Source organism: Oncorhynchus mykiss, chromosome 20 (genome assembly GCF_013265735.2).
Source record: "Oncorhynchus mykiss isolate Arlee chromosome 20, USDA_OmykA_1.1, whole genome shotgun sequence".
Taxonomy (NCBI): domain Eukaryota; kingdom Metazoa; phylum Chordata; class Actinopteri; order Salmoniformes; family Salmonidae; genus Oncorhynchus; species Oncorhynchus mykiss.
Genome location: NC_048584.1, coordinates 40454446 through 40467585, shown reverse-complemented (window position 1 = coordinate 40467585; position 13140 = coordinate 40454446). Strand labels below are relative to the sequence as shown.

At 42.3% G+C, this 13140-nt stretch overlaps 1 protein-coding gene across 2 annotated transcripts; it reads right to left on the bottom strand.

Moving 5' to 3' along the window:
• Window positions 1-449: 449 nt before the first annotated feature.
• On the bottom strand, window positions 450-12792 carry ephx5 (epoxide hydrolase 5). Of its 2 annotated transcripts, none has more exons than XM_036956347.1 (9): window positions 12564-12792; window positions 10601-10835; window positions 8869-9049; window positions 8445-8654; window positions 5105-5234; window positions 4292-4515; window positions 2809-2917; window positions 2285-2410; window positions 450-1780 (listed from the first exon to the last, which is right to left on the bottom strand). In XM_036956347.1, the coding sequence occupies exons 1-9, from the start codon at window positions 12584-12586 to the stop codon at window positions 1579-1581; spliced, it is 1440 nt and encodes a 479-aa protein (XP_036812242.1). In that variant the 5' UTR covers window positions 12587-12792; the 3' UTR covers window positions 450-1578. The 2 variants fall into 2 exon arrangements, with proteins under 2 accessions (XP_036812242.1, XP_036812243.1); XM_036956348.1 differs by having other exon boundaries at window positions 10601-10826; window positions 12564-12779.
• Window positions 12793-13140: the final 348 nt, after the last annotated feature.

Genomic DNA, 13140 nt, shown 5'->3' with positions numbered 1-13140 from the left:
GCTGCCACATGAATTGTCTCTGAGGACATTAAAGTTGTCTGAATATGAATCCCTTATCGGAGGCGTTTTGCTTATCGTTCTTTAGGATAAGTAGCCTATACTAGAGAGATGTGAAGTTTGAATTCAGTCTATATAATCCTGTCTATATAAACCTGCCCATACTGATCAAAAAGGCCAAACTGGAGTGCTGATCTAAAGTCAGTTTGACCTTTTACGTCACAAAGACATGGACAGAGGGTACCTGGTCCTAGATCAGCACTCAATTTGTGACTACAGACAGAGGTGTTGACTGAACAGATTGACATGTCTACCCCTCTCTCTGTCAGGGACGACTCTCTCTCTGTAACCCTAAGCCCAGTCCAGGGACTATGTTTCTATAGAGGTTCATATGAATGACTGGCATCACCTCTACATTATGACTGAAATGAATGTTGTCTGGTGTAGCTTGGGTATGTGCTGTAAAGAAAGCAAAAAAAGTTAATTTTAATTATACACATTTTGCAGCATACAAAGGTTTAAATTTTGTGTTCAACATTGTGAGTTATTGACTTTATGTTAATTTAATTTGTTTATTTGGATCCTCATAAGCTGACCCCTTAGTGACTGCTGGTCTTCCTGGGGTCCACAGAAAATTAATCATGGTTTCTGGGACATAGATTAGGCTTAATCTAGACCTAGACTAAAAACCATGCTCAATGGAACACTACCATTGAAATATATTTTTAGTCCAGGATTAAACTTAAGATGTGTCCAGGTCACTCCTGGGAACCAGCCCCACAAATATTAGACACTACAGCACATGTAAAACTCCTTCCTCTCCTTCCTTGATTAAAGGTCACTAATTAGTACACAGAACTCCTCTCAACTGGTTTTCTAAGTCTTAATTGAAAGGAAAACCCACAGACACTTGGCCCTCTGTGGACTGAGTTTGACATCCCTGCCTTACAGGGTCGTCACAATAGACATGATTACAGCAGTAGTATAGTATACTATACTATAGCAGCACAGCAGTAGTATAGTATACTATACTATAGCAGCACAGCAGTAGTATAGTAGACTAGCAGTGCTGCTGCAGTAGTATATTATGCTATAGCAGTACAGCAGTAGTATAGTAGACTATAGCAGTAGTATAGTATACTATAGTAGTAGTATAGTAGACTATAGCAGTATTTCATTATTGCAATAAGAGAAGAACAGACATCTGTGATTTTAGGCTGCTTTCACACAGTTGTTGTGCAATCTGGAAGACATTTGTTATCTGAATTTCAAGACATCTGTATTGAAGTGCTGATCATTTCATTATTACAGTATAGGTCCATTATGTTGACTGTATAGCCTTAATATTACACCAACACAATCACTGAGTATGATCATATTGCAGTGTTAACATCACTGATAGACCAAGTATTTACCTGATAATCAGACAGTGCTTCTGATTTTATATCTTAGATTAACATTAATGTTTTTAGTACAAAGCTACAATTCCAAGCTGTAGTGTTATTATGTTCTGCAGTCCTGCTGGTTTTTCTTCCAGGCACTTGGCAGGAGTGGAGAGTCGACGTCTTGTATCCATCAACTCTACAACTTCTCCACCTTCTTCACAAACTGCAGCAGGTCGTCAGCCAGGAGCTGTGGCTCCTCGAAGGCAGCGAAGTGGCCTCCTCGGGGCATGTAAGAGTAGGAGTAGATGTTCCTGAACCTGTCCCTGGCCCACGACTGGGGCACGTGCCTTACCTCGTTGGGGAACGCAGCCAGGCCTGTAGGAACATACACCCCCGTACTGAGGACACGAGAGACAGGTTAACAAACACAGCCACATTTACATTTTTAGTCATAAGACAGTTGTCTCACAATCATTGCATTTAACTAAAGTACTTTGAAAACAACCACCTAGAACATCTCATTATTGGGAGCCTGTTATCATAACACAAAACAAGAATGATCATGTGTTCAAGTCCCGCAAGGATCACAGAAAACTACAACATGTACTATACGTCCCTTGGCATGTATTATTTAATAGTGTCTTATTGTTTTTTTAGGAACAGCCCATGTCATATTAAACTGGACAGGCCCTGTAGGAACAGCCCGTGTCATATTAAATGGACAGACCCTGTAGGAACAGCCCATGTCACATTAAACTGGACAGACCCTGTAGGAACAACCCGTGTCATATTAAACTGGACAGACCCTGTAGGAACAGCCCATGTCATATTAAACTGGACAGGCCCTGTAGGAACAGCCCGTGTTATACTGGAGAACTATGCCACCACACATACAAACTCACTTATTATCCAGTCTGTTGTCAATGTTGGTCTTTAAGTTCTCCTTGTAGAACCTCATGGAGGACACGATGGAGCCGGTGGTCCAGTAGATCATGATGTTGGTCAGCAGGTCGTCCAGGGTGAACTTCCTAAAAGACAGGAACCAGGCTCTCTCAATGAACCAATCAACAGCCCTGGGTTTTATTCATTCTCCAATAAGAAACACTTTTCCAGTTGCAAAATATTTTGCTATTGTTTGCACTAATAAATACAACCCAGGAAGTCCCTGTTTCAGTTTCCCGTTTGCTGTCATGTGAATAGGACTGTGAATGGATGCTATCAAGGCAACATGTGCATGCAAATAGAATAGGTTCATTGTTTTGCTGGGACAAAACAAGTTGTATTGAATGTTTCCCCTACAGTTTTGGCAGATCTGACCATTATTTGATTTAGAGTAATTGATGGGACAGCAATACATTTACCCCCTAAAAAGTATATATTTTTCCGCTCACAACCCAAAGTAAACAAGCTGAACTGTAGCTTCTACCTCTCCAGCCCCCCATCTTCCAAGTCCCTGTTGTTGAAGTCAGTCCAGGTGGAGAACTTCTCCAGTATGTAAGCAGCCAGGCCTACTGGAGAGTCATTCACTCCACAACCTGCAGGGGGAGACATTTCACAATATGATTAGTACAACTACTACAGCTAAACGATCAGAGGTCTGTATGTCCTTGCATTTATTTATTTTACCAGGGAGTCATACTGAAACCATGGTCTCTTTTACAGCCCTGAAATACATACAATACACACAAAATACAAACCCCCAAAAGAAAGAAAAACAATAATAAAAAACACATTCATCGGTAATAAGGTCATCATTCAGCTTACTGAATCGCCCTTGAGGCACCGAAACATAAAATGTAAGAACATTTTGAAGATAGACCTTATTTGTGGAACAAAAGCTGCATGAGAGCACCAGCTGTTCCAGACGACTGTGTGATCACGCTCTCCGTAGCCGATGTGAGTAAGACCTTTAAAAACAGGTCAACATTCACAAGGCCACAGTGCCAGACAGATTATCAGGACGTGTACTCCGACATTTTTAACAACTCCCTGACAGAGTCTGTAATACCTACACAGTGACCAGCCTTTCAAAAGCACTTCATGGCTACAGACTTGAGCGCTACGGGTCATTAGTCATTTAGGCAGGTTACCTTGGTGTCTTGGACACAGGGACTATGGTGGTCTGCTTGAAACCTGTTGGTATTACAGACTCAGTCAGGGACAGGTTAAAAATGTCAGCGCATACTCGGAGTACAAGTCCTGATATGTTGACCTGTTTAAAGGGCTTACCCACATCGGCTACGAATAGCGTGATCACAGTCATCCGGAACAGCTAGTGCTCTCATGCATGCTTCAGCGTAGCTTGCCTCGACGCTTGCATAGAAGTCATTAAGTTCGCCTGGTAGGCTCGTGAAAAAGTTGTTGACATGTCAATGAAGAGGGTAGCACAATGTTGCCTTTCATCCATAAAGTTAACCACATTTATAACTAGGCATGCAGTAGAGTGCTATGACCTGGTCTAAACCAACTTATTTAAATTTAAAATACATTTCAAAGACAAAATATCTTAGCTGAGATTTAATCAAGGATTCTAATACTTTAGCTAGGCAAGAATGTTTAGAAACAGGCCAATAATGATTTAGGGCACTATGGTCACCACCTTCGAAGGGCCTACACCGCCTACATGGGCCGTCTTCGGACCTTGGTGCCAGTACCAGATATAAATCATCAAGTTAAAAATATGGGTTAATGATTCAGCAATCAGGGGGACAGAGAGTTGTAGCAAGTCTGGATCAAGCATATCACCAGGTGTGTGTGGTAGTGTGACGAGTACTACAGACCGATGGTAAAAACTGACCAACAAAGCAGTCCATTCAGTCTCATGCTCAAACAACAAGCCTGGGAGTTGTGGATCATCAAAACGCCAGGTGAAATATCAGGTAAAAAAAGTTGCGCGATGACATTCTCACCTGCGGAGTCTGGCTTGGTGCCCTGGATGTGCAGGTAGCCAGTCTCTCTGATGATCTCATAGAAGTTCCTTTCCATGAAACCTACTGAACCAAACAATCTCCTGACATCTTCCCGGGTGAACCCAAACAGCCAGGGCAGGTAGCGGCCAATCAGGATTGAAAACAGGACACCGAACCCCCTCAGTTTGTTAGTTAACATGTTGAGGTGGAGACCCTTTACACACCTACACAGTAGCACAGGAAGAGAAGATATAACATGTGGTCATCCAACAGAGAAATCTTTCTGCTTGATGGTTACAATGTTGATATTCTGTGTACACTAAATGTAACCGTGACTTAGCGTTTCCCAAACTCAGTCCTGGGGACCACAAGGGGTACACGTTGTGTTCTTCTTTTGCTCTAGCACTACACAGTGAATTCAAATACTGGATAGGTAGAATCAGTATAGTGTGTATCTGAAGGGTCTGGATAAGTAGAATCAGTATAGTGGTGGAGCTGTGTATCTGAAGGGTCTGGATAGGTAGAATCAGTGTAATGGTGATAAAGACTGGTATCGAACCAGGGTGACAGTAGTGACGCCTTTAGCACCGAGATGTGGTGCTTTAGACCGCTGTGCCACTCGGGAGTTCTTAGGCTGCTTCCTGGTTTTAAACCTTTCTTCCAAAGTGTACAGATGCACACTTTGTCCCCCTCGTGGATTAGACACTGCTGGCAACTCACTCCAGCCAATGGTTACATCAATTATATGCTTTAAAATCCATGAAGGGGAATGTGCAAGTGCACTTATCTAGAAAAGAGGAGAATTGTTCTTACTCTGGCTTCATCTGGGCCATGTTAGTAGTGATGATTGAGCCCCAGTCTCCTCCCTGCAGATAATAGCCTGAGAAACCCAGACGCTCCATCAGCTTGTGGAAGACCCTCGCTGCAGCCAGAGTGTCAAACCCTGCAGGGAGGGACACCACAGAAGAAGAGCAGACATATTAGTATGACACCACAGAAGACCATAGCCCTTAGTTCACTATACTAGGAATAGAGGAGTTACTCATAGTAACTTTACTAAATAGGGCTGGGTTAAAAAGCCAAAAAGATGAATTACCACAATCAGAAAATAACAAACTAAACCTTGAATCTCCTTGTTTGATTAATAAAGTTAAAAAAATACAGAGAAAAACAGTATTAGTGGGATATTTATTGCTATTCTAGGTTCTACAACTCCTCCACCCTGTCATGATGGGGTTACTGTAAACTAACCCTGTATTACTGTGGCGTGGAGTTGATAGAACCAGATAGAGATACATAATAAGTCACTTAGTGTGCCAGTGGCCATAGAAGATGAGCATTTACTCTCTGAAGTCAGTTACGACGCCGAACTGCAGTCAGGTCAAGACCCTGGGGAGGACGACGGGCACGCAGATGAGCTTCCTGAGACGATTCTGACAGTTTGTGCAGAAATTCTTGGGTTGTGCAAACCCACAGTTTATTCAGCTGTCCGGGTGGCTGGTCTCATACGATCCCGCAGGTGACAAAGCCGGTTGTGGAGGTCCTGGGCTGGCACGGTAACAGGTGGTCTGTGGTTGTGAGGCAGGTTGGATGTACTGCCAAATTCTCTAAAACAATGTTGGAGGCAGCTTATGGTAGAGAAATTAACATTAAATTATCTGGCAAAGGCTCTGGTTGACAATCCTGCAGTCAACATGCAAATTACACACGCCCTCACAACTTGAGACGTCTGCGTCATTGTGTTGTGTGACAAATACTGCACATTTCAGAGTGGCCTTTTATTGTCCTCAGAACAAGGTGCACCTGTGTAATGATCATGCTGTTTAATCAGTAAGTTGATATGCCACATGCCAGGTGGATGGATTATCTTGGCAAATGATCAGGAACAAGGATTTAAACTAATTTGTGGACAACATTCAGACATAAGCTTTTTGTGCGTATGGAAAATGTCTGGGTTATTTAATTTCAGCTCATGAAACATGGGACTGTAGTGAAACGCCAAAGGGATCTACCTCCCGGTCCTCTTCCCCTGTCTTACCCACCAAGGGTAGAGACAGAGATGACCTCGCCTACTGAAATACCGGATTGGGCAAAGCCACCAGAGGACTCCTCAAGCCAACCAACTGGTGTCAGGAGGAATCGCCCTCTGCCTCAAGTGACACCTCTGAATGGGAACAGCTGATAGACTCATTGCTGATTGAGTAAGGGCACTGTCATAAACAGAGGCCCATATGCACACTGTAAGAAAAGTGTTTCCTCATATTTGCTAGAGTAATAGGCTCTGTCATAACCAGAGGCCCATATATGCACTGTAAGAAAAGTATTTCCTGTTGTAAGATGTGTCATCACCCTCTCTGCTCTGAGGGAATGGGAGGAGCAGCGGATCGGGTACAGAGAATCAAAAGGTATATAAAGAGACATTTGCCATTACTTTGGCGCTGACTTCTTGAATTCTGAATTCATTTAGACAACCATTTGACTTCAGGTAATTGCCACCTGACTCAAATTACTTAAAGATTCTAACTTATTGGATCTGAGAAGCGACTCTCCGATATACCGTTTAACTATTGAACAGCTGTTCTGTCGCCTACTGACCAGGTGCGTGTATACTGATGCAAATTATATGGAGAGGAAACTCTCGGTTGAGCTCAGTACCTCGGCCTTGTTGCGTGCCACGGATGCTGCGGTAGTTCAGCGGGACTGAGAGTCACTCTAGTCCTTTAGTTGATCCCTTGTTAATACCTATGGTTATCTGAATTGACCCTGTCGCCCGCGGCCTTGGTGCTTGAATACTGATGCAAATTATATCCAGAGAAAGTCTTTGAAACTTAACCTCTCGATTGAGCTCAGTACCTCGCCCTAGTTGTGTGGCACAGACTCGATATTCCAGTGGGGCAGGGAATCACCAGCGGGTCCTCTCATCCAGTCCACACTTGAATCTCTAAATTTAGTAAACCACCGACTCCAATTCAACCTCTCAGCCAGTAGAGGGGAGTCGCTACTTAACTAAATTCTAAAAGAACTCTGACCGATTGAAACTCTGCTCCTGATCTCGTGGGTCTCCTCGTCATCTCTCAAAGGTAATTAAATAACTATTATAAGCATTTAATATAGAGATAAGTGTTATCATTGTACCAGGCATTTTATAAGAGCATTAAGGCATTTGCATGTTTTTGATTAACGCTGTGTGTGACCGAGTAACAAATTGTGTATTTTGAAGTGTGTTTGATTGTAAAAGACAAAAAGAGTGTTTTCAAAAATAAACGGTAGTCTTGTTTTGTCTCAAGTAAACGGTTCTCTCAAAGACAGTTAACGGCACGGGAGATAACAACTCTGACACTCCCCGCTACCGGGACACTGGAAACGGGGATCAATGCTCTAGGACAGAATGAGTTACCATTAAAAGACAAGGGGGAAAGTGTGTCCAGTAGTGATTCATTTAATTGTCTTATCGATCTAAGTTTTATTTTCCAAGCGATACATAGCCGACGGGCAGAGTAGTGAGACTAAGTTGACTAAAGGTCTTCACACTTTAAACTAGATACATCACAGAGAGGAAACACTCAACCACAGGGAAATCATATAGAGACTGGTAGGACTAGTGCTTAATAACAACTCAGGGATCAATTAGTGGTGAAACAAAGAGTCTAGAGGATAAAGGTGGGGTTCACCAGCTAGAGCTAGACCGTTGAGAGTGACAAGGCAAAAGACCTCTACGCGGACAACGCTTCGATATAGAAAGAGAGGCAGGGCTACGCGAGTGGTCCTGGTTATACCGAGATAACCTGAAGTACCTATAGTGCCCTGTCCAATCCAGGGAACGCTAACCACCTCTAGCACCCCGCTGCCAGCCAAGGGGCGGGGCTGAAGGTTTCGTATCGCGACAGGACCAACCCTTTGCATGTTGCATTCAGATTTTTGTTCAGTGTACATTTGTACAGTTTCTTGACTGTGTCCAGCGCGCTAATATTCACCTAAATGAAAGCTAGGCTGTCAGTTATTGACGGCGAGCATATATATATATATATATAAATATACAACACATTTTCAGTGCAGCCGTTTGGACCTCGAAGACCGAATGCGGGCCCTGCGGCAGAATGAGTTTGACACCCCTGCTTTAAAGAATGCTTATGCCCCATAAGCGAGTCCTCACCTTGCTTATGAGGGGCCTCGGAGAAGCCATATCCTGGGATGGAGGGGCAGATGACTTCGAAAGCCAAACTGTCCAGCGAGTCAGTAAGTAAGGGCAGGATCCTATAGAACTCATAGACAGAGCCAGGCCAGCCATGCACCAGCATTAGAGGCAACACCCTCTGGCCCTCACGGTGAGGTGGACGCACATGGATGAAGTGTACATCCAATCCTGAAGGAAGAGGAGTCGGGGGTTAGAGGACAGGGAGCAGTGGGTAAAACATTGGGGTAACTTGTTATAAGCATGTATGAGCCTTTTATAAATGCCTTATTCTTTATATCAACATTTAAACTGACTTTAATGATTATGTCTGACAAATGCCACACAGAGTGAGAGACAAACTGCCACTATAAAGATCATGATGTGATGATCAAGGCCTACTAACCCTCGATATTGGTTTTGAATTGAGGATACTTGTTGAGTATTGCAATCTGCTTCTTCCAGTTAAATTGATGTCTCCAGTGGGAGACCACCTTCTTCAGGTAGGTAGAGTTGAAGCCATACTGGAAGCCTGTGTCCTTCAGTGGTTCAGTGTACCGGGTCCTGTCAATACGGTCATACAAGTCCTGTAGAGGAGGATGATGATGGAGGAGGAGGAAGACCTGTGTTAGGCCTGTTGTGGTCACAAAGTTACATGTTCCCTTGATTTTCACATGAAATTAAAAGATACTCAACCATAACTCACTGGGCACACCACGTCATTGCAACATGGATAATATTTAGTTGAGACGATCAATGACATTACAACCTATACTCCCCCACTCAAAAAGATAAAAGTTAATTGAATTTCCAATGTGTTTTCATTACACTATCAACCATATAAAAGTACAACCAAATTCCAATGGAAAAACAAATGTCTGATTTTGGGTTTAATTGTTAGTGAAATGTATATTACTGCAAATGGGGAAGACAATGTCAGATATTTTGTTTATTCAGACAACAGATTAATGTATTACCACTGTGCTTCATCTGAGAGCAGAACCAAGTGATTGCAGTTGAGGGTCACTGTTCTACATGCTCCCTGTCCAGCAGGGGGTACTGTTGCATCAAGGCCCAGCCAACCAGACTCCAAAACAACATCTATCTGCTGGCCATGACACTACCAAATGGCTAACAAATACTGTTCTCCCTCCCCCACAGACTATCCACACGGACTCTGTCCATCCACACAGACTCTGTCCATCCACACGGACTCTGTCCATCCACACGGACTCTGTCCATCCACACGGAGTCTACCCGCTCAGACAATTTACGCTGCTGCTAAAATTATCATTGATTAAATGTATTAGTCTGTTAAATAGCTGTTGATAATTGATTGCCACGACCATCTATTGATCCTGCTACTGGTCACTATTGATCCTGTCATTGGCACAGATCAAACTATACAAGCAGAAGATACAACCAAACAATTCAATATCACTAAATTTTACATCAACCAGAGCTTGGCACACTTGCCCAATTCTATTGTCTAAGTTGAATTAAATTCTGGGTTGAATTGAAACAATAGCTGTTGATGATTTTACTAATGCTATACAGGGCTAAATAGTCTCATCGATGATGTATGAGAGAGTACGGTCCACTTTCATTTGCTCTGTTACACCTTCCCTTTGGAATTACTTTAATAGCGACAGTGAATCCATTTCATTTTTAACTGGAGATCTCACAACAATCCTATCACACAATCCTGTGTGATAAATATAATGGCTGGGCTTGGATAATACCCTGGATGGGATACCGAAAGGTAGCTGTAGATACATAAATTCTCCAACAGGAGGTGCTGTCCAGCCTCTTGTTTTTTCCCTACAGTTTTTATTTCCGACAGTGGATAGAAATGATGATCTGACATTGTTTTAAATATACACATTAAACCTATTTTATACAATTGCCTGTTTATTTGGTTATCATGATGACATAATCCTGTGGTTGAAATTTCACCCTCAAACAACATTTTACTTCTTTCCAATCTAAATGTATTGTACATATAGATTCCATGTCACAATATGTTGGCAAATCAAGTTAAAACAAAGTGGATTGAACCAGTTAGTGCCCAGAAACTGCCAGTAAGACTTGCAGCAACTATGAACTTGATATAAAGTTTCACCCCCTTATTACCCTACCTGTATCTCTTCATCGGAAGTCTGGACCTGAAAGGGGAAAACCTTCTCATCCTCTGACTGAGGCTTCTCTCCTGCCCCCCACCATCCATCCCCTATTGGGATGCGCTTGGTCTTCGTCCCTTGATACACCCAGTAATAACAGGTCAGCAGCCCGCCCACGGCCACCGCAGACCCGGCCACCAAGAGCTGCTGCTGCTGGGTAGGATCCAGGCTGGAGAGGGCCTGTCTGGAATACCAACACACAAACCACCCGGAAATGTAAAACAAGTTAGTATCACAAACCAGGTTTATATTCAACCTTTCTATGCGCATTAAGTACATATTAAAACAACATAACGACAGGCCTGATGAAAACATAACATTTGTAGGTAAACTTTCTAAATGTCGACAAAACACGCTAGACAAGGTGCGATCTTTTTGTCTGTAAAATTAATTAAGGGAGAAATGTCAGTGGAAATGCTTTTATGCGCAAATATTGATATAATATCCAACAGAATCAAAGTGAATTTGTAATCAAGTAATACCATGTCGTTTGGTCCGTCCACTACTACTCGTTGGGAAAGCATGCAGTTTATTAGGCTAGAGATTCAATCAATTATGATGAAAGTGCAAGGTGATGAACTTGATGCGTCGTTCCAAAATATAACGAGGGTCTTATTCTGGTGAAATGATCATCAATGCTTGTCTGCCGTTTGACAAATAAACATTTCGCTCTTTTGTCCATTATAATCTCACCATGTAGGCAAATTCGTTTTTTATGTTGGTTTCCGTCTTGCATATAAACAAACTTGCGCTCATCATGTAGGCAGCCTACCCACACCGTATCTACGAGCGGTTGCCAAAACCAGAGATTCGCTATATTTATTTTACTAGGCAAGTCAGTTAAGAACCTATTCTTATTTTCAATGACAGCCTAGTGGGTTAACTGCCTGTTCAGGGGCAGAACAACATATTTGTACCTTGTCAGCTCGGGGATTTGAACTTGCAACCTTACGGTTACTAGTCCAACGCTCCACCCCATAGCAAAACGTTTCCAAACTAGCAGTAGATGAAAATGCGATGGAAACGCAGTCCAACGCTCCACCCCATAGCAAAACGTTTCCAAACTAGCAGTAGATGAAAATGCGATGGAAACGCATTTAACAAGCTTTTTTTTTTATTTTTGCACATGGGAATTTAACTCTTTCGTTCAACCTCCCAAACCCACTCATTGCCCCCCAGGAAAAAATGTGGTATTTCACACAGAGGTAAAAATCTGAATAAAATGTTTGTATGGATGTCAACCCTAATATATTTTCATGTCGTCATCACCAATCAACTGCATTACAGTAAAAGCTGCAAAACATAACTTTTTGGGCAACCAAACATCTGTCATTGAAAGACAGAACATATCTACCTTTTCTTAGACTATGTTCGAAATTTCAAATGTTTTTTTTTTTACTTTGTGTTTTGTACACGAGGTTCAAGCAGCTGTTATTACTATATGTGGTAATGGAACATATATTTCACAACGGGTTAAATAGTGTAGTCAAATAAAACTGACATTAGGCGAACTATTAGAATTTTTGCAACCAGAAAATGGCGGAGCGATTTGCCTCTAAACCCAGAATTCTCTATCCTAACTATGCTACCAGTTTATACAAATGGGAGTTAGCATTTTGCGGTCACTCCTTCTAAACCTGAAAGGGACGATTTCTAAATGTTATGCAGCGAAAACAGCCAAATATATCCAAATTGAACATTGGTAACCAAATTGTGGGGCTGTTACAATACATCGATCACGATTTGACCAATATCCACTTTGTTTGTTGACCGTACGCCCCCAATCCGCAGTCCTTCTATCCCGACTGTCTGCGTTTCCTTGACCTCTTTAGTCTTAAATCACATCTATAGGCGATGAATATACTCTTAAGCAATGGTTTGATTAATTACGCCCTATTTATCCACATAAAAAAATACTCACTTCAGAACTTCAATTGTCTGCATGGTTACTCAAGAGTCCTGCAGTTTCAAAGTGCACTCCTGTCTGTGCGTCATTGACCGAAGTCTGGACGTTTGTCGCGTTCAAAAATCAGCTGAACTCGGAAATCTCCGACTTCAGTGCTTTCACGTCAACTGGGAACTCACGAAAAATGAGCTCCGAGTGGGAAAATATTTTTCCCCCAACTTTTTTCCAACTTGGAATTCGAAGTCGGGACACTGCGCACCTTTCTAGAGTTCAGACTTTCCGACTTGAAAATTCGATCACTGACGGCTTGATTTGACCTCGTTTTTGCCAGTTGTCGTGAAAGCACCATTTCACTAGACTATTGACATTATGACCACGATCATAAGAAAATACAATTCTAATTCCATTTCTCAGGTTTCTATCATCAATAACTTGAGGCCAGTCACCATAGGCTAAATAACAAGCACAAAAGTCAAATTACGAATAAAGCCTAGCCCCATGTAAAACTCATTCCAAGGAGGGCAGAGTGTCTGTGGGTTTTCGCTCTACCTGTTTTCTTGATTGATGAATTAAGGTCACTAATTTGTAAGGA

Coding starts and splice junctions, on each gene's coding strand:
- ephx5 (XM_036956347.1), bottom strand. CDS start 12,586: ATGCAGACAATTGAAGTTCTGAA. Junction 4,516..5,104: donor ATGGCCCAGATGAAGCCAGA/GTAAGAACAATT, acceptor GCTACTGTGTAG/GTGTGTAAAGGGTCTCCACC. Junction 1,781..2,284: donor GACAACAGACTGGATAATAA/GTGAGTTTGTAT, acceptor TCGTGTCCTCAG/TACGGGGGTGTATGTTCCTA.